Source organism: Cnephaeus nilssonii, assembly GCF_951640355.1.
Source record: "Cnephaeus nilssonii genome assembly, chromosome: 17".
NCBI classification, from domain to species: Eukaryota; Metazoa; Chordata; class Mammalia; order Chiroptera; family Vespertilionidae; genus Cnephaeus; species Cnephaeus nilssonii.
In genome coordinates, this window is record NC_137088.1 from 56,382,869 (window position 1) to 56,410,160 (window position 27,292).

The 27,292-nt window shown below is 46.0% G+C and overlaps 1 protein-coding gene across 2 annotated transcripts in view; it reads right to left on the reverse strand.

Moving 5' to 3' along the window:
* Positions 1-3,311: 3,311 nt before the first annotated feature.
* The window catches only part of MDFIC2 (MyoD family inhibitor domain containing 2), a gene marked incomplete at both ends in the record, with an annotated part of 120,806 nt that continues 96,825 nt past the window's right edge, over positions 3,312-27,292 (reverse strand). The window contains 2 exons of one of the 2 annotated variants that reach the window (XM_079794965.1): positions 3,312-3,571; positions 10,913-11,134. In XM_079794965.1, the coding sequence (XP_079651091.1) occupies positions 3,312-3,571; positions 10,913-11,134 (482 nt within the window). Of the gene's footprint in view, positions 3,572-10,912; positions 11,168-27,292 lie in introns of both variants that reach the window. The other variant, XM_079794964.1, reaches the window with a different exon arrangement.

The following is a 27,292-nucleotide window of genomic DNA, read 5'->3' on the forward strand; positions in this document are numbered from 1 at the left end:
TATATATAAAGAATACTCCATACGCCATAAGCCAAGTACTTGTATTTCATCAGAGATCATCCCTGTGAATAGTCTGGGTTAAATTTAGTATTTAATGGGCAAAACTCTTCCAGTCAAACCACCTTACTGAAGTGTGCATCTCATCCTTTTGCTCCATTTTGTAGAAGGAGAAACTTCGGGAATTGGATCATGAATTCTGTTCTAGCATTTCCACTGACAAATTTATCCTTGAAAAAAATGCTGATGTGCCTTTATGTGGTATTTCCTTTTTGTAAAGTTTCTCTACCTCAATATGCTTTCATACTCCCTTGGAGAAAACTGAAGTGGCGTTTGCTTTATTAACCTTGAATGTCCAGCATTGACAATTAATTTTGTAGGCCTATCAGCTTACGTGGTGGGAAAATTTTATCAGCAAGTTAAACGTCACTGGTTTCTTCATTACTTTCCATATTTTGTAGGCTTTTAGAGAAGCACGGTTTTATACAAACCCACTGAGCAAAGCAAAGACAATGTACCTATCTGGTCATATTGCTGTGGGAAATCTCTGTTCTCAATTCTCTATAACGGTTGTACCTTCTCAAATCTCTCTTACTGAGAGTTTTCCTTAAATAGGAACACTCTTTCCTGAAGACCCACCTTAAAGAATAACATTGTCTTTATTTGTAATCACAGGCCTTCATCATTGTGGAAAAGCTCGGATCCTTCTCAGATTCTGATATTTGTATTTAATCAATAACCACATTTCTTTTTCATCTGTCTTACCTCTGCAACGGCATTTTCCCAGCTGCGTATGTTTTATTGTGTAAGAATGCAATTGAAAGAGCCATTCATGTTTGCAAAAAGGATAATGTTTTATTATTGGTTAGAAAGAAAAGAAATGGCACACTTTGTATAACCGACCTCCTGCTCCAGCACAGTGGGTTCTGAAAGCGAGGGACGGGTGAACAGGCCTTGGAAAGAGGCCACAGAAAGCTCCTGGTATTCTGACCACATCATAAAATAAGACCTGGTGATTTGTATGTCTCTAACTGACAAGCATTCAATTCCCACTTGAAATGCATAAGCTTTGTGCGATTTGAGGGTCTGGAAAGAATAAGGCGATGATGGTCAAAATCCTTAACAACAATGCGGCATGACACGATCCAAGGACCACGTTATTGGGACAGGATCCCCAAGACCTCCCCAGGGCAGGGTCTGCTGCTCTCAGTGACGGGACCATGGGGAGGGGCCAGGAGAGCTGGGGCAGGGCCAGCACTAAGGGAGCAGCGGTTTAGGCGGCAGCCTGTGGAGGTTGGAGCATCTGTACTGAGGACCTGGACAGTAGGAGCTGTGGAGGGCGCAGGGGTTAGAAGGTTAGACACTAGTTAGGCCCCTGCCGCTGCCGCTCACTCACTGCATAGTCTGGGGTAAGTCAGTTCCCGGGGCCTCTCTTTCCTCTTGTGCAAAGTGAGGATATTGGATGAGAATGTTCCGTCCCATGTAAGAAGCTACTCCTCCCCCACACCGACCTGCGGGTCCTGTGTCCTGTGCCCCTAGAGCGGAGGCCTTCCCCAGCTTCTGAAAGCAGCAATGGCGCCGCCGGGGCCGAGGCCGCCAGGCCCTGTGAGCCACGGGCCAGGCAGCAGGGACCGCACCGCGGGTGCCGGGGAGCAAGACTGGGGCCAGTGGCACCTTCCCCGAGGCGGCCTAGGCACACCTTTTAACGGTGAAGAGTGTTCAGTGTTTGGAGGAATTCACTGCAGAGTAGAAAATCGTGTCAGTTTACTACAGAAACCAAATACACGTTGCTTTTGCTTGAAATTACCTAGTCAAGCAAAAGCAGGTCCTTTGCAGTTTTTGCTGTTTGCCTCGATTGCAAAAAGTTCCCTTGACTCTCCGCCTCACTGTTGCCCTCTTCGTTTGGTTATTGATACGTTGTGCTTTTTATAGTCAGTAAATACATTGCAGTGTCTCCCTGGAATATATAAGAACACAGGAATGAGCAATGCCATGCCTGCAGGAAACAGAACGAGTCCAATGTAACTTCAGCCTGGATGTGTTTCCCCCCCAAAATAATTTGGTTGAGTTGAAAAGTACCTTCTAATTTATATAAAATCTCCTTTAAACATTTTTAATTGATATTTTAGAGAAAGAGGCCGGGAGCGGGAGAGAAGGAAACGTGGATGGGAGAGCACAGAAGCGCTGCCTCCGGCGCGCCCCCGACCGGGGACCCGGCAGCGGCCTGCGCGTGTGCCGGCGGGAGTTGAGCTGACACCTTTCAGGGCGGCGCGCACCCCCAGCCGCCCGGGCAGGGCCCACACAATCCTCTCTGGAAATCTGAAAGTGTGAGCAGGTGCTCAGCGTAATTCTTTCTTACGTTAATCCTCATCAGGAGAAAAAACGATGGTTCTGAAAGCACATGCTGAACTGGGAAACCGTGCTGAGCGGACCCCCAGGGCGTCAGTCCCTCGGCGCCTGCGCAAATGGCGGGTCAGCAAAGCGAACTGATTCTGTTTCAATGTCCTGTTGCCTGCGGGACCTGACAAACAGAAAGGAGGCAAACGCGGGATTGATGATCTGGGGCCATTTTCTTGGAACTTGCACGTAATTCCCATTTCCGCTCGTTAGCTAAAGAAGGGCCTTCCACGACCCGTGAAGAACACGCTAACGGGCGGTGCCAGGGCCACGGCCATGGAGTCACATGGTCTAGAGTCACCGGCTCCCCCAAAGGACATCGTATTCGAAATTCACTGCAGGTGTCTTAAAGACATCTGTTGTAATTACAGGGACATGGTTTCTAATTTATTTAATTCCCCTTCCTACCTAAACTGTACAGATAAGTGAATTTTAAGAGATCGTATAAATAAATTTTTAATTACAAAATGATGTTATGCAATACATTATTAATAATAACCAACAATGCATAATGTTTATGCATGAGTCCATTAGAAAGATGAGCTAATATGTGTCAATGATGAAGAATGCACTAATTTGTCCTGAATCTGTGAATGAAGTCACATTCATGCGGCAATCAGCGAGCGCGCTAGCACAGTGGGTTCAGCATGCTGTGTGGTTGGGAAACATCTCTTGCCCATGGCATGGAAGAGGTACTTAGGGCTTGTTCATCGCATGTGATCAACATCTTATTTTTCAGCGAGCCATGCGGTTGTGAAATTTGGAAGAAGACCTTTGAGTGACACTACTGATTTCCCAGGCAGGTGCAGAATAAACGGCCGGCAGCGTTCAAGCAACACACACAGCCCTTCCTCCGGCGCGGGAGCGGGCGTCCCGCAGCGGCCTCCCCGCCGGCTCTGCGGGCAGGCCCCTCGGGCCTAGCGGTAACAGATCTCCGAAATCTCCATGGCCAGCTCCAGACACTCGCCGGTCTCGTGACAAGATTCAAACAGGCTGCAGTCCATGTCACAGTTGCAGTTGCAGTCATTCCGAGAGTGGCCTTCGTCCGAGGTGTGGTGGTACCGGTAGGAGGGGCAGCACGTGTTGGTGCACACCGTCTCACACGTGTCCGGGAGCATCAGGAGACAATCCCAAAACTGGCAAAAGAGGCAGGTGAGGATGAGGGAGGCACACTCCTCTGCAAAGAAGAAGAAAGACAGTGAGCAGGGGCACGGGGCAGCGTCCGTGGAGGGCTGGCGTGGGCTGGACTTGGTAACTCACCGCCCTTCTTAGCTACTGTCCTCAGCTGGCCAGTGGGCACCGCGCTCTCCCAGGCTCTCCCTCCTCCACACAGGGCTCACGCTCCTTAAGGGATGGCTTATTAACTTCCTGAGCGCTTCCTATTGATCCCACAGAATCAGGTCATTTAAAGTGCTGTCACCTCTAAACTCCTCTGTTCCCTTGGCTTGCAGAGCTGCTGGGAGTCACACAACTGGAGACCCTGCAACTGTCTGAAAACCAGCAGGTCCTCCCGGAGCAGGGACGGTTCAGGAGCAGTTAGAGTTGGGACCGGGAAAGACTACAAACTTCTAGAATTTTGTCACAAGGCTTTCTTATTTGTTTGATGTGGATTCCCATAAACTCTCCACACCTATACTCAAATCCAAGCGAAAAGCACGTTTCAAAACCCAATGTCAATAACTTTGAACTAACCATAGTTTTTTTTTTTTTATTGTATTCTATTTTTAATCCTTTTCTCTTGTTTTCCTCCAGTTATATAAAACCTTGGTTAGAAGAATACGTCATTATATACCTAAAAGGGTATAAATCTGATCAATCCCTTTTAAGAAAATTGGTTTAAAGATTTACTATGCAGACTTGTAAAAATCTGAAAAGTATCTCTAAGGCCTTGAAGGTAATTGGTAATTCTAGCCAAACAGCTGTGATGGGTTATAGGTTATTATATTTTTTGTTTTCATAAAGGGAATTAGTTAGAAGATGTAGCGGTTCTCTTGTTAAAATTATAACTTTTCTTTTTAGTTAGAAATTTCTCAAAAACATGGGGGTGTTTTGTAGAAACCTACGTTAAGTGTTCGTATGACATATCTTGTTGATTAAAATCAGTGCCCTGAAAATTGCTGATGGTTGAAAGTAAGGACTTTCCCAGAAGAATGCTAACAGCTTTTGCTTTTCAGACTTTAGTTGACGGAGACGGTGCAGCCCAGAGGAAGGTCGCTGTCCGAGCCATCTGCCAGAGCTACAGCACTGAGCCCCACTCATTCAGTCTCAACAAATTCCCCAGAAAAATGTTTTCTTTCATTTTTCATATACTTGTTAATCTTTAAGAGAGAAGAGCATGGGAACTTTTCTAAAAAGGAACAAATGTTTTAAAGAAAGCCATTCTAATTTCTTTTACAAGACACTGCACACGCTGATTCACTGCCCAGTGCGAGTCCTGCCTGGGTGGACAGAACCTGCCTTCCTGTGCGCCCTGCCCCCGGCCCGGCCCCTCCTTTCCCCAGTGGCACGGCGGCGGAGGCCACCCCAGGGCCTCAGGGCCACTTTAATTGCCAGGTGTTGTTGCAGGTGCTGTGGCATTGCTCAGTACTTCTAGTGCAGGCAGCACTCCATGACACCTCTACAGTACCTTCTCCTCTCTTTGCCAGAATGGTGCATTTTTATTCACCGAGAGCCAGTTTCTAGCATGTGATCAACTCACCCATATCTCGTAAGTCACCGCAAAGCACCCACAAAACTTCAGGAGTGAGCACAGAGCAAAGACTCTGTTTTGCGTATGCATTTCTGACCAGGCCGTGTTGGCGGTCAAAGATCTGGGGCTTAACACCTTACCAAGTGTCACCAGTGCCAAGCCTGCTACTGCGGCAGCCCCGCAAAGAGGAGGTTCCCCGTAGGAAATAACCCCAGCAAACGCCCCACGACCCCTCAGGCCGGAGGCTCACGAGACGTCCTCGGGGCATGACCATGTGACAGTGACCCCACTGCGCCCCGTCCTTTGTGGAGGAGACGTTCGGAGTTAGTTTGGCGGTAAGTGGGCGGGGTGCAGGGGCGCGTGCCTGCACAGGAGCGGGGGTTCGTGTTTCCTGGGAAAGGATAGGAACTTGTTTGTGAAGTGACCTTACAATTCCCTGCGGCACGGAACCGTGGGCTCAGTTCTGAGTGCCAGGTCTCTGCAAGATGGCAGGTGCTGGAGACCTGCTTCTGACGACTGCCATCAATTTTATTAAAAAAAAAGAAGTTTTCACCCAACTCTTGGGCCAAATTAGCATTTCTTTCCTCTCCCTTCTACTTTGCACTTGAGAATAGAGCGTGTTTGTTCTCAGCCCTTTTTATCCTCTCTAATAAAATGGTAATATGCAAATTCACTCCGCTACAATAGCCACGCCCACCAGCCAAGCCACGCCCACCAGCCAAGCCACGCCCACCAGCCAATCAGGGCGGGCATGCAAATTAACCCCAATCCAAGATGGCTACAGCCACAGAGAGCAAGGTTTCCCAGGTAACAGAGCAAGCCAAGCTTTCCATAGCCGTTGCAGGCCTAAGCCTCCACTCAAGCTACAAAGTTTCAATTATAGAAGGTAAACAAATTCAAACAAATGGTGGCAGAATGGAGCTTGAGAGAGCAGGCCAGGGTTGCTGGCAGCAACAGGGGAAGCAAAGCTTTCTGCACACCCTGGCCGGGCTCACCCGCTTAAGGCTACAAAGTTTCAATTGTAGAAGGTGAATTAACTGCCACAGAAATGGCTGCCGGAGCCCCAGGCTTGGCTCCACTCCAGGCTACAAAGTTTCAATTGTAGAAGGAAAATAAATTCCAGATACCAGGGCCTCCACTTGGGTTGCCAGGGGGCGTGGTCGGCCTGCAAACCACCACAGGCCCCTCGCTCAGGCCGCCCCATGCCCCAAGGGAACCCCCACCCTTATCTGTGACACCCTTCAGGGCAAACCAGCTGGCCCCCACCCGTGCACCAGGCCTCTATCCTATCTAATAAAAGAATAATATACAGATTGATCATCACTGCAACACACAATATAGCTGCCCCCATGTGGTCAAAGATCCTGCCCCCATGTGGACACAAGATGGCCACCACAAGATGGCCAGCAGGAGAGGGCAGTTGGGAGGCACCCGGCCTGCAAGGGAGGGCAGTTGTGAGGGACCAGGCCTGTAAGGGAGGGCAGTTGAGAGGGACCAGGCTTGCAAGGGAGGACAGTTGGAGGTGATCAACCCTGCAGGAGAGGACAGTTAGGGGTGACCAGGCTGGCAGAGGAGGAAAGTTGGGGGCAAACAGGCTGGCAGGGGAGCAGTTAAGCATCAACCAGGCTGGTAGCAGAGTGGTTAGGGGGTGATCAGGCTGGCAGGCAGAAGCGGTTAGGGGCAATCAGGAAGGCAGGCAGGCAAGCAGTTGGGAGCCAGCAGTCCTGGATTGTGAGAGGGATGTCCGACTGCCTGTTTAGGCCCGATCCTACCAGGAGTCCCAGATTGGAGAGGGTACAGGCTGGGCTGAGGGACAACCCCCTGCCGTGCACGAATTTCGTGCACCGGGCTTCTAGTTTGATTATAAAAGGCAGAGCCTTTAACAAAGAACGTGGCAACATTAATGAATTGAAAACAGATCTTCCCCAACTTCCAAGTGTGCTCACACTTTTCCTAAAGACCTCGGAAATCATTGTTCACGAGCAGCGCACACTGCTTTGCCTTCAGTCTTTTTTGCACAAGCGTAGCGTGAGCTGTCCACGTGAACATTTGCAGCTGACTGTTCGGAAGCAGCTGGACTCGCCCTTCCCATGGATGTATTTTCTTTGCCGACACGACGCCAGGGGCTTCAGTGCTGAATAAGCGTGGCATTCCGAGTCGTAGTCCTTGATGGCCACCTGCCCTCTCAACCATCCCCAGGAGGCTGGGTGGCACCCTGACAACACGGAGCACGGATGTGGGCTCCACGGGTGCAGCCGACTAAGGTGGTGGTGGTGGTGGGGGGGGCGTCCCCGTTAGAAAGAGTCACATGTGATCATGGTGGAAAAGGTACCACTACCAGGAGTTTCCACAAATGCTAGTCTCATGGCCACACCCTGTCCTCCCTGAGAACGCCTCCAGCTTCCAGCCTGGCCCTGGGGCCTGCCCTGTCCCCTGACCCCTGGGGCCTCCCCCTGACCCCTGACCCCTGGGACCTCCCCCTGCCCCCTTCCCCCTGGGACCTCCCCCTGCCCCCTGGTGCCTCCCCCTGGTGCTGGGATGAGGGGTGGGTGTGGGGTGGCAGGAGCGGGGCCCTGCTGGTAGCACTCAGCTCCAGAAGCTGCCACCTGCTGCTTTGAGAATCATTATCCCAAACAGCAAGATGATGGTTCTTCCGGAAGTGACCCCAGATAAACAGCAATCACCCTTCTTCTCCCCCAAAACAGAGGCGGAGAGAAGGCACGGGGAGCCTGCTCAGATCCGGAGTGCTAGTGCCTGGGATCTGGCGTAACCACAAAACTCGGGTCTCAGCAGTCTGACCGATTACTAAAAGGTTTTGGTCAGAAAGTACACAAATTGGTTCCCACTCCCTCACATTTAGTTTTGTGTGTTTTTACAATGTCTGTAATGTAGAATGTGAGTAAGTATGACTGAATGCCTCCTTCCAGCCGGTATCATCCCTGACGTTATCCATGTTAACAGCTACTTAAACATGTCAGGATCCATTTAAGTTCAGACAAGCACAACTAACATTCAAGTCAGTTCTTTAGAGCTGTAATGACTAGATTTGGGTGATACTTAGTAAATTTGTGCTTATGTTTTTTTCTGAGCAAATGAACTGAAATAATTATAAAATTGAAACATTTTATAAGGTGACACCACTGCATTTAATTGTATGAAATTTGCTGGGGAGAAAACGTAATCATTTTATTCAGCAGTCCATGGTGTAATTAAGACTATTCTTTTGAGGTATCTTGTATTTATGATCTTCTCTTCCACCTGGATGAGACGTCTCAAATTCAAAATTATACACCAATTAGGTGTACTCCCAGGATTCCTTTCAGGAGCCTGTGTTCTCACACCACGCGTATCCCTGCTTTTCTTACCCGCGGGGATGCTTTTGCAATCAGAACGCAGAAACGCTACGGAGGTGTGGGCGGTGCCGGGCCTTCTCCCCTTTTATCCGGGAGGGACGGGGCTGAGCCTCTGTTGACTGATGTGATGCTTGGGGAGCAGTGGGCAATGCGCAGCGCGGCCCCCCGAAAGCCCCATCGTGCACCCGGGACCCGCTGGCGCGGGAGGTGCTTTACAAACCTGCACGTGGGAGGCTTTCCATCTTGTTTAAACGGGGCGATGTATATAAATAATAGACATTAGCAATTAAGCACCCGTTCCTCCGCACTCATTTATGCATTTGAAAAGAAACGAACCGCACGCGGCATGGAAGTGGATGCAATCTCCTCTTCCCCTTCTGTGCCCCTGCTGTTTCTGAAAGAGGGTCCTGTGTTTGTCTCAGTGCGACAGTGACCCCAGCTCCCACCGGCTACCTCCTTAAATTAATTACTTCGAAAATTCTCTGCAGTGAGGCGAGTCTGACTTAACTCTTGACTTCCTTGAGCTTGTCCTTCAGGTAATGGGAGTGTTTTTCAGTCACCGTCTGTGGGCCTTGGCCTGGGTTTTCTACTCTTTCTCACCCGGGTTCCACAATCTCTCGCCTTGGGAGGGTTTGCCACCGTGGAAAGGGGGGCTGGGTTAGCAGCTCTTGCGGTGGCCGTAAACCAGAATGTCCTGGTCGCGCTGGCCTGAGCCCAGGCCTAAGCAGCGGTCTGGTGCCGTCCCCGTGGCTCCCCTTCACGCTTTAAAGAGAGAGGACGCAGGGTGTTCCCGCACGGCGGCTAGTTCATGGAGCAGTCCGTGGGGTCCTTCCTGAGAATGGGAGTGCTGGGCACCGTGCTAGCCCTCGGCCTTCTCCTCCTCCCGCCCCCGATGGGGCAGACCGGCGAGGCCCGCGCCCTGCTGCCCCGTGAGCGTGTGCACCAGGGCGGGCTCTCATTCTGGGATCACACGGCCAAGGCCCGTTACAGGGAGATCCTGGCATCCCTGAGGCGAGCTGACAAAATGCAGAGGCCTCTCCCGTATTGCCTGTTTCCTTGCTTGGCATCGAACTAAAAAAGCCAGAAACCTAGGCATCACCTTGGACTTGAGGTCATGACCTGGCGGTCCGCAGGCCAACGTTGGCCCAAGCTGCTGGGCGGTGTGGAGCTTGGTGAGGGAACAGGTTCCAGGGACGCTAAGCTGGCGGCGCTGCGCCTCTCCCTCCTCCGGCAGCCTCGCCTCCCCTGCCTCGCCCGCCTGTCACCTCCTTCCAGTTTACACCATCGTTCCCAGCGTCTCCTGCTGACCAGGCAGCTGGGTCTGTGGCTTCTGGTCTAAAGCATCCATGACAATGTTTGTACAAGACACCACATATATGACATGTTAGAATCTTCTCTTCCCGTATTTTCTAAAACCGTAATCATCATAAAAGCAAACACGGAATCTGTGGTGTGACAGGTTCTGCACTGGCTACTGTATACACGTTATTCAGTTCATCTTCAAAGTGCTCTGTGGGGTGCTGCCGGCCCCATTACGTCACCCGGAGACCGAGATTCAGAGTTGGCAACAAACAAACAAACAAACAAACAAACAGTTTTGCAGTTAAAAATTTCAGAGCCAGGAGTTAAACTGATGTGATTCCAAGTTCCTCTTACACAGACTTTGTTTTAAATTTTTTTCTTATTTGTATAAAGTAAATATGAATTTAAATACAGATCAGAAACTATACCCGTTTGAATTTTCCTTTGAGAAACTCCTTCTAGCTTTCTCTAAACACAAATGTAAACTCCTTCTAGCTTTCTTTAAACACAAAATTCTTAAATGGTTTATGTCTCCTGTAAAGGCCACTGCACGGTTATCCTGAGTGAAGTTCACGCTTCTTGGTGCAGTCCGTGACTTTGAACTTGACTATCCTGATCATTTAGCTCCAAATCAATTGGAAATTGGCTTTGCAGACGGAATGTGCTTTGTCACGTGCAGGGATGGCTTGGTGTAGGTTTGCACTGATCAGCATGCGTAGGAAGTGATATTGCCTAGAGGAACCAACCTTTTTATGCAAGTTGCTGCTGTAAGCATCTCGGTATTCCATGCAGTCTATATTTATACTGTCCCAGCATTTCAATACCATTCCACCCTTCCTTCTTCTCCTCCCCACCTCAACAGTCCCAGATCTGAGAAAAGAAAGGGTGCCATTTTTCTTTACCACTTCATAGCCCCACAGCAAAAATGAGTGCACCTCACCCCAACTCTTCCAAAACAGTGTGCCTCTGACTCCCAGCCTTGAGAGCAGCCCATCTGCCAAGCACCTCATCATTGCAAAGTGACCTTGACATGTGTCATTCACCAGGGCTTTCAAGTGAAAGTCTTCCTGTTTAATATTCATGCAGCATTTTCCCCTAACAGCATATGTGATGATTGTACAGGGGCTGGGGGCTGGGAGCTTTATTTAGAGATGGGTGATTCTGAGAAACATACCATCAGTGTCTCTCTGATGAACTGACGTATCGGTTTGGAGGTAAGAAAATCTCGTTTGACATTCTTCAAGGGAGGACAGTGATGTGGTGGATTCTGACAGCTTTTTCTCGGTGGAAGTTTCCTTGGCTGGTCCATCTGTGATGTTGAACTCGGATACTGAATTTATAACGATAGCATTAATGGGTTTCTCTTCTGCATGTTTTTCATTTGTGAGTTGCATATCTAGATGAAAAAAGAAAAACACACACAAACTCACTATAGCAGACACAATTTAGTGATCCTAAGAATGGACATTTGCAGAAAATTTCACATTCTAGACTTTTCTAAGAAAAAAGTCTTTTTAAAAACAGTCGGTAGTTATAAAATAGTCACAGGGTTGTAAAATACAGCATAGGGAATATAGTCAATAATGTAATAACTACCTATGATGCCAGGTGGGTGCTGGAAATATTGGTGGGGGGGGACCACTCTGTACAATACATGATTGTCTAACCATTATGCTGTACATCTGAAATGAATGCAAAATAATATTGAATATAAACTGTAACTGAACATTTTTTGATAAACAAAACAAACAATAAAAAAGAATGAAGCGTTTTGGAGCAGGAAATTTTGTATGAAAACACAAGTAAGAATAAAAGAGTGCAATAATTATAAAATTTCACACACATTGCAAGTTTTAGCTATCGTCGTCATTTGTAACATTTCTACTGTGGGTTTTTACTGATGGGTGGGAAGAAGCAAGGAATTCATTCACTTGGATCAACCATATCTTGCAGTATGTGGCCGGAGTGCTGTCAGCGTCTTATGGGTCTGAGAAGTAGCCAGGGGTCTTCGGTGCTGGGCAATACTTCCCAGGGAGAGCACGTGACCTCAACCAAGTGGCTTCCTTCCTTTGTTTCTACAAATGCTGTGTGAGGATACTGTTAAAAATCAATAGTCTATAACTCGATTCTCTCTGCCCTCACACATGCTACATTTCCACCCTGTCCTTTGCTGGAAGGTCTTGCTAGGCCTCTGCTCAGGTTTGGCCTGTATGGCTCTGGCAGGTGCTGCTTGAGCACAGGCCGTATTTTCACACAGTCACCTGCACAGTTATTGGTGATGTTCAGAGAACCTTCAGCAGAGTCCTTGATTGAGAATGTGACTTGCAGAGGCAGAGAGAATGCTAAGAAGGCCAGGTGCTTCATGGATGTCAACGCCTGTATTTGTTCATTCATTACCACATCCTGAGTGAGGGTCAGCAATGCGACAAGAAGTGGCTGGGCCCTGGGGATGCAGTGGTGACTATGACAGGCATCGCTCCTGGCTTTCACAGCCTCCACCAAGTTAGCAAAGACAACTAAGAAGTTGTAGTATTGAGGGGAGTATGAGAAAGGAGCCATGAATGAAGCCATGTTATAGAGAGAGCCAGACTGGGGAATGGTGCAGTGAGTTAATTATTTAGCTACACTCGTTAAACAGGGGAGCCCTAAGACTTGGAAAGGAATTAACGTAAGAATTCTCACACATGTGGCCAGGCGGACTCCTGGGGACAGTTTGAGAGCTCAACAAGCAGTGGTGCTGGCCATTTGACGGTGCTTTGGGGAGGTGACGATTAACTCTGGAGAGCCGCATCCCATTGGGGGCCCAAGGCTGCTTGATTTAGCAGTGCTCACTGAGTGACTGAACGAATAGTAGGCTGGGCAATCGGGTGTGACTGCCATGCTCACACAGCTCAGCGCAAGAACTGTATTCGGGCAGAGTCCATCGTCCCCACCCTGTCCAAAGCGACTTCTTACTGTGTGTGGGGCACAGAGAAGCCTCTGCTCGCCCTGCCTCCTCAGGCAGGGATTCCCAGACTAGTCTTCAGAGCAGAATTCACACGGAAACCCTTTTAAAATTGGGCATTGTTTTTAAAGCTCAGGCCACCCTCCTCTTCACTCCACCAACAGATTAGATCTCGGTCCCTGCGGGATTTTTGAAGCTCCTCAGTTGATTCCAACATGCAGACAAACGTGAGACCCACTGCCACGGGGCCCTTTGCGTTTGAGAGTGGAGAAGGGGAGAGAACAAGCCACTGTTGTGTGCATGAGTGATGATCAGAAACCAGTCGTGACCGGTTGCTCTCCAAGGTCTCATAACAGAATGGGAGCTAACAGTAGGCACACACAATTGTCTTAGGCCATTTTTATTTCCTTCTGATCCTCCAAATAGCGTTGGCTTTCAACAATATTTAATTTTTATTCCCAACCCTTATGCTGCTGGCTTTATATCTCTTAGTGGCAGTTTGATTCATCCTAAAAAGGATTGGCAGAAATAAGTGTTCAGGAAAAACAACTATTGTTGATAGTAATTAATGAAATATTGAAGAGATAGAATTAGCTCAACAGATTGAGAACCTCTTGGCTTCCTATAACCCAAGAGAGATTCACCAAATTAATGATACAAGGACAATGATGCTAAAAATAATTTATTTCTCTTACTTGGGTACCAAAATGCCCAGTAACCAGCTAATATCACAAGCACAGCCTTGTAATCAGTCCTTAGAGCACTTAGAACACTTGCTATGTTGGGCCAGATAACTGTTCATGACGGGGATGGCCGGAAGTTTAGCAGCATTCCTGTCCTCTCCCTGCTCGATGCCAGCGGCACCATCACCCTAGGTTGTGAGGTACAAAACGTCTCTAGATATTGCCAAATATTCCCTGGGGGGCAAATCACCCAGGTCGCAAGCCAAATCACTTCTACAGAGTGGGGCAAAAGTAGGTTTACAGTTGTGAGTATGTGAAACAGTTTATTCTTGTATTATTATTTATCACTTATTGTAGTATTTTCCATATGAACAACTATAAACCTACTTTTGCCTCACCCTGTATACCTTACTTAACAAAAACTCTAAGAGGTCGATATTGTCGGCCTCTCTGAACAGATAGCAAAAGTATGAATTGGTGTCTCCAGTTAACGGCTGAATGAGTGTAACTAAGGCTCAGATAGTTTATAAGTTGCCTAAAGATTCTTCCTTAGCGAATGGTGGAACTGGGATTTGAACCCAGGCCTGGTGGATTCCAAAAGCTTTGCTCTGATTTGTTTGTAGCTTTTGTCCTGCTTCCTAGCTGTAAAGACTGCACATCAGCAAAACCCTCCTCACCCTGAGTCCAATGATGTGTCACGACCCAAAATGAAGCCCTTGAAAACAGCCTACTGACACGCCTCTCCCGGAACAGCCTTAGCCACGCCAGGCTGCCTCCGGGCACGCAGGGGTCCGGCTGGTCAGGCACAGCAGCTTTCCAAGGCGCAGGGGGGCGGGGTGGGGGGAGGAGGGCAGCTCAGAAAGAGCTAATAGTAACGGAACTTGGTAAGTATGGAGAGTGCAGCAGCTCTGTACTTACAGATATAATTAACAATCAGTTCAAATGATCACACGTAGTCAGGCTGCATGGAATTCAAATTGCTTTCGCACAAAGTAATTCAGTAACAAAAAAAAGTTGGATAGAGGTTACTGAAATATAAGAACATACAGAGAAGACGGTATATAGCCAAGTGGTACACGGTTCTCTTTTTAATTTTGTGACAATTTTAAGTACAGCAACCATTTGGAGGTACTGGGCTTGTACTGAGAGAATTTTATGGAGAACTTAAACTGCCATTCATAAAGTTATTTTAATTCTATATCTCTGCTTATATTTTTATTTTTTATTTCCTAGTGGGAACTATCTGTTGCTCATTAGAAAGTCATCTGACACACACCCCAGTCTGTTCAGCCTGGAATCTGACAACTGAAGGAAGCGCCGTTTCTGGGTGGATGTAAATGACATCCTCTGTCTCTATAGATGCAACGCTAACTGTAATTTCCCCAGATTTCGTCTTTCATGACGGTATTTGACATTGTAACAAAGTATTATAAAGTAGCATAAGCTAAAAGGAGAATCACATCAAAATGGTATCACATCTCTGCAGAGAAAACTTTTGACATTAAATAAGGAACATGTGAAACTATATTTGGGATGTTATAGATAGATCTTGACATTAATGTAGGAAAAATAATTTTTCTCAACAGAAAAAAACACCAATGTTAGGACAAAAATTAGAAGCTCAACTGTGTTTCTTAGGGAAAAAAAAATTAAGTGTATCTTAAAAGTCAGTAAAATAGAAAATTTATGTTTGGGCTAGAAGCAATTTCAGAACCAATGGGCATGCACTTAAATATCAGGAAAGACAGACAGTTAATTAATTTTTTATTACCATTGAGCAAATGCTATTAATTTAATTCAATTAACATTTATTGAGTTGCCACATGCAATAGATGAATCAATGGGACAGGAATGATTCATTTATTTACTTTAAGTTATTAAGGAAACATTTTAATCCTTTTTATTTTTGTTCACTAAATGTGACTTTTTAATTTTTGCATACACCTGTTCACTGAGTGTATATATCTATACACACAGTCAAATTAATAATATGTAGCATCTCTCCTCCCTACTCCTCTCATTCTGTTCTTGTTTATCCCTTCCCTTCTTTTCCTTTCTCTCTGTTTTGGTTTAATTTTTTTTGCTAACCTGCCTTATCTCTGTTATTGGTTGTTTTTTTCCCCTCCAGCTCTTCAATGTATTTATTTCTCAAGACTTTGTCTCCTTAGTTTCTTTCTTTGCACCCTACCCTTGTTACTTGTTCGAACTCACAGCTGTATTTCCTTTGTAAAGTTGACCCCAAATCTCTATCAGTCGGTCAGCCAGTAGCCAGGCCCCACAGGGAGCACAGCTGTGCGCTGGCCCGTGCCTGGTGCTGAGAATTCGGAGAGTTCCAACAGACTTGGTCCGCAGGAGGCCACGATCATCACAGACTGCAGCCCCCCACTTGTAACTGACCATTGGGTATTTTATTTGACTTACTAGTTAAACCCTTGCAATTATTATGTCTCTTTCTACTAAGTCCCTTGTTCTTTCCCCACATTGAGCAGTTCCAGTTTCCTAAGCTTAAAAATACTCTTTGGTTTGCCCCATCCCTCCATTCAGCTCTTTACAAAGTCTTATTTATCCTTCCTTCTAAATATCTCATCAGTCCATCTCTGCTTTTTCATTCCCCAAACTACCACTCAGGTCTAAGCATCTGTGTTCTCAGATCTGGACTGTGTCAGCAGTCACTGACAACCCGCCCTAGACATCTTCTGCACTGCAATCAAAACGATGCTTTCAGCAATAGTCTTCTGGTTGGATTACTCATTTAAAAAAGCCAAACAAAACACACACACCATGCACACACACAACATGTTAAAAGCTCATTATTACCGGAATATCTTCCCATTCTCTTGTTCTCAATTAACATACCAAATCTATTGCCAAATTGTCTACTGAAAAGGTAAGCCCTGGTAAGTGTGGCTCAGTGAGTGGGAGTGTCATGCCTTGCAACAAAAGGTTTCGGGTTTGATTCCTGGTCAGGGAGCGTACAGGAGGCAACCAATCAATGTTTCTCACATTGATGTTTCTCTCTCATTCTCTCCCTTCCCCTCTCTCTAAAATCAATAAACATATCTTCCAGTAAGCCTTAAAAATAGAAGAGGTAACTTTTTGTTATGATTTTCTTGTGAATGGTGAACTCCAAAAGCCTATATAAATATGATTAGATAAGCTTTTAAGAAAGGATGATTTTAATGTTAAGATGAGTTAGTATTTCAAATGTATAGGCCAATTTTAGAACTGTATGGTGAATTATATTTTCTCTTGGATCTCAACTATTCTTTGGTTTAGAATTTAATGCTGTAATTATCTGTGATTGAAATCAGATCAAAGCAGATAGGTGACATTTCAAGGAATATGCTACCAACCAATTAACTAATAAGTATGGCTAGTAAAAGTAGTTAGTTGAAGGGACACTGGAGAGGATAAAAGGTGCGTGGGTTTTTTGTTTGTAAAGTTCACACAAATGTCAGACATGAATTTTTGTTTTTATTGTCAGGGTACATAGACTGTACTGTCCCCAGCTTGGCAGGAATAACACAATACATACAACATACATGACATAGAAGAGAGCAGTTGATATCATTGAACATGCTGAAACTTACTAGAAGGAGCTAGAATCACGTTTTCTTGATGTGGAACACTATTATCTGGTGTTGAGTAAAGTGAGAACTGGCGCTGCTTAAAGACAGAACGAAAGTAGCAAGTAAGGCCTCCTCGGTCCAGACCAAAGCACCACAAGGATGCCGTGTCTTCAAAAACAACAGCCACCAGCCCTTTCTTTTTTCAAAGCTGAGTGGGCTCATTTTCTCAAGCTGAGGGATGAAGTCTTCCTAAAATATTCCGACCTTTTAGAACAAATGGAAATAACTCAGTCATGCGTGTTCCATTGCTATATGCTGTTAGTTCGATTGGACAAAACAAACTTTGGGTTCATCAAGTCTGCGTTTGCGGGGGGAGAGGGCTAAGCGGATGGCTGGGCGTCTGGCCTTGGTTTCCGGGGGCAGCTCTGGTGAGAAGAGGTCCTTCGAAGGCCTCCAGGTTACAGCAGGCCTTCCTCATTGCTGGTGGTGATGCAGCTAAAACCGCCCTCCACAAGCTAAACGGAATGTTTATCCAGAGCCATGACAAGAGGACATTTCAGCCTCTAGGTTAGCCTGAGAAATCCCTCCTTTAAAAAAAGAGAGAAAAAGCAAAAAATGTAATTTCTCCAGAAATAGGAGCAGTGCGTGCTCGAGATGGAAAGGGTGAAGCCGGAAGAAAGAAGGAAGAGAAGAAGGTTGAGCCCCTCCCCAGCTTCCTCCACACTCAAAGCCACCTCAGTCTGGGCCGCAGCGGTTTTGGCCTCGCTCTCCCGGAGAAGGGCCGCAGCTGTCTGCTCTCCGCGGGCGCTGCACCTGCAGACAGGCGGAGGCTAAGTGATATACTTTTATAGCTCAATCCAGAGCTGTAACCAGGAGCAATTCAGCCCTGGGAGGTGGTTAAATCTTCTTCGGACATGGAAACAGTTTGCAATTATGAGCCTCCATTTCATTTTTATGCAGTTATCTTCAGTTTAATGTTTGTACAAAGTGTCTCAAGAAATAAAGATCATGTTATTTCAGAAAAAATTGGTTAGCTCTTTTTATAGCTTGATGCACTTGCATTAGTAATACGTTTAGGGCTCTGAAAAAATAAATGAAGCCAATCAAGTTATGAACTCATGCAGAATTGGTGTTACATATACAGTTGATTTTTAAACGATCAGTGTTTAAATATAAATGTTAAAAACTAAACTATAATTATTCAAAATATTCTCTATTATGTTAAAACCATGACAATTTATTCATCCCGACTATTTTAATGTCACTTAAAGTCTCTTACTTGCATTATCTCATTTTAGGCTCGCAACAGTTTTGCAAAGTATTATTATAACTATTAGATGAATGAGAAAGTGAATGGAGGGTCAGACATTTTAGTGGTTTGCCCAAGATTACCCAGCTGGTAAGGGGCAGAGCTAGTACTTGAACTTATGTCTCCTAATTCCTATGACCGTCAAACTTTACATTCACAAATTGCTTTATGAAACCAGGCACTCTGATCTAAGATCAAGATACTCTTCTGAAGTAGAACTCCTTTGTCCCTTTTGACTTTCCTTACTCCTGGTTGATTGCTCTTGCTGGTATTTGATTAGGAGGCAATTTACATGTCTGCTCAAAACCACAACTCGTACTGATTGCATTTTCCACACTCACCCCTCCGAGGCCAGAGCGAGTCACCTCCTTTGTGACGCTTCCCGCAATGCCCCCTACTCCAACAGAAATGAATGGGAGCTCCGGGGGCCTGGGGCGACACCCACCTGCAGTCCCGCTTCAGTTTGTTGTACGGTGGTTATTTGTGGCTGCATTTCTCTCCTCCCTGTTCTGAGCTCCTTGAGGAAATGCATGCTCTATTCAGCTTTGATTCCCCAGCACCTAGCTCAGTGTCTGGCAGAAAGCAAGTGTTAAAAATTTTTTAAGAGACTGAAGCTGACTGGCCGATTGAATGTGGGATATTTTGGCTGATAGTTGACAATTGACTCATCTTCCCTGGGACCAGTTTTTGCACACATCTTCCAGGGTCTTCCTCCCTCACTCTTGATATGCCAGTTTACCCTGGTAAGTCTAAAATTATCTCTATTGTGCTAATATACACATTGATGTTTATTTTGATTTGAAAGCAACATTTGCATTTGAATCTGTAAAACTGAAGAATATAAAAAAAAAAGAAAAGAAAATCCCCTATAAATCCACCATTATTAACACAGTATTGTATTTGTGTCACAAAAGAAAATGGAAATATCTGGTACACATATATATTATGTATATATATATGCATACATATTATGCATATATTAAAATTAGAACATATTATATTATTTATATATAATATATATCATATGTAACATATTATATATACATTACTTCTAAGATGTCACTTATTCCAATTCTATTATATATTACCCTATATAATAAAAGCCTAATATGCTAAGTGTCCGGTTGTCCAGTTGGCTATTCAACCAATCAAAGCGTAATCCTACCTAATAAAATGGTAATATGTAAATTACCATCACTCCGCAACGCCCACGATTGGGCCAGCAGGAGGCGCAGGGGGCGGGACTCAGGGTGGCCGGGGTGGCCGATTGGGCCAGCGTCTGCGCCATGGCTGTGCTGCGGAACAGAAGGGGCCTCTGGGGCAGCGAGCTCACGTCCTGCCGCGGACCATCAAAAGCGGGGGAGCTGGGTGCCTGTCTGCTCCGGCACCAGGCCTTTCAGAAGCCTCTGAGCCAGAGGCTTCTGAAAGGCCTGGTGCACCAGTAGACAGGCACCCAGCTCCCCTGCGATCGAAAGCGAAAGCGTGTAGGGGACCCTACACGTGCATGATTCAATCATGCACTGGGCCTTTTAGTATGCTTATGCTAATAATATGCTAAGGCCACTCAACTGCTTGCTATAACATGCACTTACCACCGGGGGGCAGACAGTCGACCAGTCACTATGATGTGCACTGACCACCAGGGGGCACACAGTCAACCTCTCAACCACTCACTATGATGTGCACTGACCACCAGGGGGCAAATGCTCCAACTGGTAGGTTAGCTTGCTGCTGGGGTCCAGCTGATTGGGACTGAGTGAGACAGGTCAGACATGCCCTTGTGTCCTTCCCGGACCCCGATTGTACACTGGTGGGGTCCCTCTGCCTGGCCAGTGCCCTCTTGAAATCCGGGATCCCTCGGGGGATGTTGGAGAGCCGGTGTCGGCCCGATGGTGGAATGACCAGTTGCTATGACATGCACTGACCACAAGGGGGCAGATGCTCAACACAGGAGCTGCTCCCTGGTGGTCAGTGCGCTCCCACAGGGGGAGCGCTGCTCAGCCAGAAGTTGGGTTCACGGCTGGTGAGTGCAACGGCGGTGGCAGGAGCCTCTTCTGCCTCCACAGCAGCGCTAAGGTTGTCCTACTGGCAGCAGGGAGCAGGCCTAAGCTGTCAGTTGGACATACCCCAAGGGCTCCTGGACTGTGAGAGGGTGCAGGCCAGGCTGAGAGACCTCCCCCAAGTGCAAGAATTGTGTGCACCGGGCCTCTAGTATGTACATGAACATATGCACTATATATATGACATATACAGTGCTCCCAAGACATCTTACTCACTCTTTTATGACCTTGGCATGTATTAGGTCATTTAGTCCTCCCAGGGACCCTACCTGTGAGGTACCACTTGTGTCATCCCCATTTCGTGGATGAGGAAACAAGAGCACAGAGATGTGAAGCATTATACCCAAGGCCACAAGCCGGGAAGCTGGGGTTTAACTAAGGAAGCCTGGCTTCAGGTTCATGCCCCTAACTATAAAGCTATCATATTTGTCTAGACAGAGATTTTAAAAAGAAAAGCAATATTGGGATTTAATTGAATATATTATCTATACTAATAATAGAGGAATATGCAAAGTGGTCGGGACGCTCTCACACGACCAAACAGCAGGCTGCGTAGGGCGCCTAGGCCGGCAGCGGGGGCAGTGAGGGGCGACCAAACGACTGAACAGCAGGCTGCATGGGGTGACCAGGCCATCAGGGGGGCAGTGAGGGGCAACCAGGCTAGCAAAGGGGGACATTGAGGGGTGACCAGGCCAGCGAGGGGAGAACAGTTGGGGGCGACCAGGCTGGCAGAGTGGGCAATAAGGGACAACCAGGCCAGCTGGGGGGGGCAGTTAGGGGTGACCAGGCCAGCAGGGGGGGGCAGTTAATGGCAACCAGGCCGGCAGTAGGGGGCCGTTGAGGGTGACCAGGTCAGCAGGGGGTCAGTTAGGGGTGACCAGGCCGGCATAGGGGGCAGTTATGGGCAATCAGGCCAGCAGGCGGAGGTGGTTAGGGTGATCAGGCTGGCAGGCAGGTGAGCAATTAGGAACCAGCGGTTCTGGATTGTGAGAGGGATGTCCGAGACATCCCCCGAGGGGTCCCAGATTGGAGAGGGTGCAGGCTGGGCTGAGGCGACCCCCCCTCCATGCATGAATTTCATGCACTGGGCCTCTAGTATTTTAATGTTGTTATTATATCACGAGCATTTCCCTGCATCCTAAAGTTTATTAAAAAACATACTCAGGTCTCAGCTCAAATTTCACCTTTTCAAAGAAACTTTCCCTTACACTAAATCTAAAGCCCTACTTCTCAGGGAGGGCAGGTTTTCCCCCAGAGGACATTGGCAATGGCTGGTGCCATTTTTATTTTCATGACTTGGGTGGGTATGATTAGTGAATGGAGGCCAGGAATGCTGCTAAGCATCCTTTAGTGCACAGGAGCCCCTCCCCACCACCACCAGAAAGACAATATGGCTTCAAATGTCAATAAAGTAAGGTTGACAAATCCTTAAGTAAAGTAATCCCAAGCTCTCGTCATCAGCCACTTCCATTGCGCCACTGTTTCATTGCCTCTTACAACTGTCAGCATTCTGAAACGCTTTCTTCATGTATTTGTTTACTTGATTATGGAGTATGTGTCTCTTTTACCCTTGACTAAAATATCACCTTTATGAAAGCTTTGTTTGTATTAATTAATTTATGAAGAGTAACTGGACATAGTAGATACTTAATAAATAAGAAATCAAAGAATGAATAAAAATAATACTTTTTGCATAGTGTATCATAAATTATTTAACAATTCCACCATTCAATAAAAATTTAGACTGCTTCCAAATGTTGCTGTTATCAATGATTTTAAACATTATTTTCATGAATCTTTTCATATATCTATTTGCTTTATAGTTTGACTTCATAGGGAAGAACTTACTGAGTTAATGGCCAAATTCCTAAAGCTCTTCCTATAATTTACTACCCGCCTCCAGGAAGTGCCAGTGAATACTCACATCCACATGTCAGAGAGTTCCTGGGAGAAGTCTATTTGCTGTTTTCTGGCCAAGTCTAGCTTTTACCAATAAAATATTTTATTTTTATCAATTTGAAAAGAGCTTTGATTCAAGTCTTTAATTTTCTATATCTGAAAATAATCTTACACTATCATAGAGGCAGAGGTGTTTATTCATACTTATAGGTTAACTAGAGGCCTGGTGCATGAAACTCGTGCACTTGGGGGGTGTCCCTCAGCCCAGCCTATGCCTTCTTGCAGTCCTTGAGCCCTTGGGGGATGTCCTACTGCCAGCTTAGGCCTGCTCCCTAAGTTGGCAGTAGGACATCCTTAGCACTGCCGCAGAGGCAGGAGAGGCTCCTGCTACTGCCACTGCGCTCACCAGCCGTGAGCCTGGCTTTTGGCTGAGCGGCACTTCCCCTGTGGGAGAGCACTGACCACCAGGGAGCAGCTCCTGCATTGAGCGTCTGCCCCCTGGTGGTCAGTGCGCATCATAGTGACCAGTCATTCCACTGTTCAGTCAATGTGCATATTAGCCTTTTATTATATAGGACTAGAGACCTGGTGCACGAAATTCGTGCACGGGGGTGTGTGTCCCTCAGCCCAGCCTGCACCCTCTCCAATCTGGGACCCCTCAAGGGATGTCCGACTGCCGGTTTAGGCCCGATCCTATTGGACATCCCTCTCACAATCGGACATCCCTCTCACAAGCCAGGACTGCTGGCTCCCAACTGCTCGCCTGCCTGCCTTCCTGATTGCCCCTAACTGCTTCTGCCTGCCAGCCTGATCACCCCCTAACCACTCCCCTGCCAGCCTGATTGATGCCTAACTGCTCCCCTGCCAGCCTGTTTGCCCTCAACTTCCCTCCTCTGCTGGCCTGGTCACCCCTAACTGCCCTCCCCTGCAGGCTTGATCACCCTCAACTGCCCTCCCTTGCAGGCCTGGTCCCTCCCCTGTGGCCATCTTGTGGCAGCCATCTAGTGTCCACATGGGGGCAGCCATCTTGTGTGTTGGAGTGATGGTCAATTTGCATATTACTCTTTTATTAGATAGGATGGGTAATTCTATGATCTCCTGTATTATATAAAATTAAGCAGTTAAAGACTTGTATTCTGTGCTTATTGATATATTTTAATTTTATTATTGGAGGACTGATGATTGGACGGGGGTTTATTGAGCTGGGTCTGGCCTTGGTTTCAGGAGTGCACTGGCAGACTGGAGGCTGCCTGCCAGCTTGTGGGCCTTGACAGGTGAGTGTCAGGCATGACAACTGTCTAAATGTAGGACGGGCTATCATCTCTGCAGAGGTCCTGCAGACGCCACGAATCAAGACACACTCTAAGGAAGGGCAAGAGGGAATAGGAGGAAGTGCACGAAGAAGCAAATCACATGCTTATTCACAACTCCTGTTGGCCCAGTGTGTGCACCAGCGTATCATGGAACCTGACTGGTGATTTAAGATCTGTTTTCCTGGTGGCCCACCTGGTGGGAGTTTAGCCCAATGATCTTCAAATTGGCTTACATTCATATACTTAGGGAGGTCCATGCCCTTTTATTTATATTTGTTTGTTTGTTTATTTATTTTTGTTCATGTCCATGAATTCTTTCTCTTTTTTCTCTTTTGCTCAATTCCTCCACTCCCAACCCCTCCTCACCCCACCACCCACCTGAGCTGTCTGCCTACTTCCTATCTATGAGTCTGTCTCTATTTTGTTTGGTAGCTTAGTTTGTTTATTAGATCCCACATCTGAGTGAAATTATATGGTACTCCTTTTTCTCTGACTGGTTTATTTTACTTAGCATAATTTCTCTGGTCCATCCATGCTGTCACAAAGGATAAGATCTTCTTCTTCTTCTTCTTCTTCTTCTTCTTCTTCTTCTTCTTCTTCTTCTTCTTCTTTCTCTCTCTCTCTCTCTCTCTCACTCTCGCTCTCTCTCTCGCTCTCTCTCTTTTATAGTCAAGTAGTATTCCATTGTATAAATGTGCCATAGCTGTTTTATCCACTCATCTACCGATAGACACTTGGGCTGCTTCTAAATCTTGGCTATTGTAAATAATGCTGCAGTGAACATAGGGGTGCATATATTCTTTCAAATTAGTGTTTCAATTTCTTCTGATAAATTCCCAGAAGTGGAATTGCTAGGTCATAAGGCAGTATCAATTTTAATTTTTTGAGGAAACTCCATACTGTTCTCCACAGTGGCTGCACCAGTCTGCATTCCCAGCAGCAGTGCACGAGGGTTCCCCTTTCTCCACATCCTTGCTAGCACGTGTCATTTGGGTACAAGTCTATTTAATGGGGTTAGAACAGCTATTTATAGTTATTCTCTTAAAATGCTATTATAGCTATTTTTGTACATTTTATAATTACATTTCAGTTAATATGGCAGCATAGGTATCCACTGTGTGTGTATATGTGTGTCTACACGTATGTAGATACATAAGGTGGGCTGGCTATTTCCCCCTTTTTGACTGGTGACGATTTACAATAAAAACTGTGGGACCACTCGTCTAAGTAATAGACTGAGGCCAACTCTCTACCTCTCTCCCCATCTGAGGGAAATTCAACTTTCTTGTGCTTCTTCTTGGTTCCCCAGGGTGTGGCTGCTGGCACAGCTCCAGCCACAGCAGCTGCAGTGGTGGCCTGAGGAGACTTGTCCTGAGTTCCTATAGTGGTAACAGGATTAACAGACTCCATTCGGGAAGCACTCGGGCGGCATAACACCTCCCAGCAGAACTATTCCTGACAAGGATGTGCAGATGGAAATGCATATTTATGTCACTTAAAGCCTACCAGGGACACAAGGATTTGAGCTATAACAATAAATAGAAAAAAATCCTCCCGCAGTTTTGGTAACCATACTCCAGTGCATTGGCTGTGCTTGGCGAGAGACCTGCAGATCATTTGTCCAAGCACAGAATATTCAGCACCTGAGCACGGCAAGGTGGGCTGCTCTGAATAGATTTCAGCGTTAAAGCCGGCCAGCACAAAGTTAGGTTAGATTTTCAGCTCTTAAAATAACAGGACAATTCTATGAAGTATTTGGGCCATTTTAAGAAGATAAAAGTCTCCTTTGAAAAAGACTATTAATTTATTCCATATGTTAATAATGATAAGTTATAGAAATTATTTTCAAAGCCAAACAGTCATTGTAGTCAACGTTTCCAAACTTAAACCTATATTCTTTATAGTAATCCTTGTTATACTTTCTTCTAGCTTCCTTCTAAAACACCTCTGACCAAAAAAAAAAAAAAAGAAAGAAAGAAAGAAAGAAATATGTTCATGATCCAGAAAACATGGGTTTGGTAGTCCCGAGGAAACTCTGCATCTATATCAACCCATTAGAGTTGAACAGAAGAGTCCAGTCCATCTAGACCTACGCCCGCTCTGCTGAGAGGGAACGAACAGCCTTTGTCTCCCCTCTTCCTGGTTCAAAAACCAAAATAAATAAAGAAAGAAAATAAAATTTAAAACAAACAAACAAACAAAACCCAGCCTTTTCTGTCGACCAGGACACTGGGCTGCATCTCCCGTGGAGCGTGCTCTTGGATCTGACCAGGAAGATATAGGTTTCTTTTTGCCACTCTAACCAACAAGATACGACTGTTATAAAAACAGAAGAACCTTTTCAAGACTTGTTTGAGGTTTAATTCTGCTGCATGAAGAACTCTGTGCGGAAAGGAGAAGGTGAGATGGAAAGCCTGCAGGCTGGATGGGAAGGGAGAGGATGGGGAGGCTGCAGCGGTCACACGGGGCTGCACGAGGGAACGCACAGAAGTGGCGCTGCAGCAGCAGCATCCTGATAGGAGAGCGAATACTAAAAGCTCCCCGTGTTAAAAAGTCAAGGACAAAGGACTCAGGTTATAACGAGACTCAGGTTATAGCTACAGAGATCAGGCACACAGACTTGATCCGAGAGATGGCGTTTCTAAAGAAGAAATGGAGACAATGTGCGCACAAGTAAGCTTTGCTGGAAGACAAGCCTGAAGCAGAGACCTGGGTAGAAAGGTTTTTGAGTGTGAAACTCAGTCTGAAATTTAGTAAAAGGAGATGGCAACCCTGGAAAGTATTCTGAATTATAAGAATAAAGCTCTTTTCAAGCACTCCGAGGAGCACAATTGGATGATGTAAGAAAGAGCTGTCCTCAAATTGTTCCCAGGCAAACCGAGTGCCAGAAGCAGTGGCGCTTAAGCATGCTCCTTGATAATGTTATACTCAATCAGCCTTTCTGTGTGAGGCTGCAATAAGGTATTTTTATCCTACATTGTCAGGAGGAAATATACTACCCTTAAACGTATCCGTTCTTGACAAAATATATAAAGACATATTTCACTTATTAAAAAAGCAAAACCAAATTAGAAACTCAAGTTTTGGCAGCTGTGGCAGGAAAGACTGATGGTCCCGAGGGACACCGACTGGAACAAACGGACGACGACGTGCCGAGGTGAGTCCGGTGCTCAGAACCACCGGCTAGAAACCAGGAAGTCTGTGCAAATGTTGGGTGTCCTTTAAGGATAGCATCTGGGTGTAATGTATAAGGAAACCTTTCATTATTAATTTTTGCTTCTCATTATGGCAATAACCTGGAAATCACATCTCCCACACAATTCCTCCATGTAAAGAAAATTCTCTGCTAAAAACTTGCTCACAAAAGAGTTCTCTGAATGTCCCAAATGTTAGTAATGAACACGAGTTTCCCAAATTTCCCGAATCTTTCAGGTTTTCTTAAGGGAAAACCTGAAAGGCCTTCAATACAAAAGGCCTTCATAAAGTTAATAAAATATGTTTCTTCAGTGAAGAAATATTCCTTTTCAAAAATGACAAATTAAAAATAGAAATCTTTAAAATGGAGTGCCATAAAGTACTCATTAAAGATTAGAAAGCCAGAAAAATGGAAATGTTGGTGGTTAGTGTGCCTGCACTCATAATTTTATTCTTTGCAAATTATTGTATTTCTTTTGTTTAATAAAAGGAATGATGAAGGCAAGCATTGTATGTCTTTATTCTTTAATGGCTTTCTAAAACATTTTCAGAAAGAGAGGAGGAAGAGAGAATTGGGGCTCT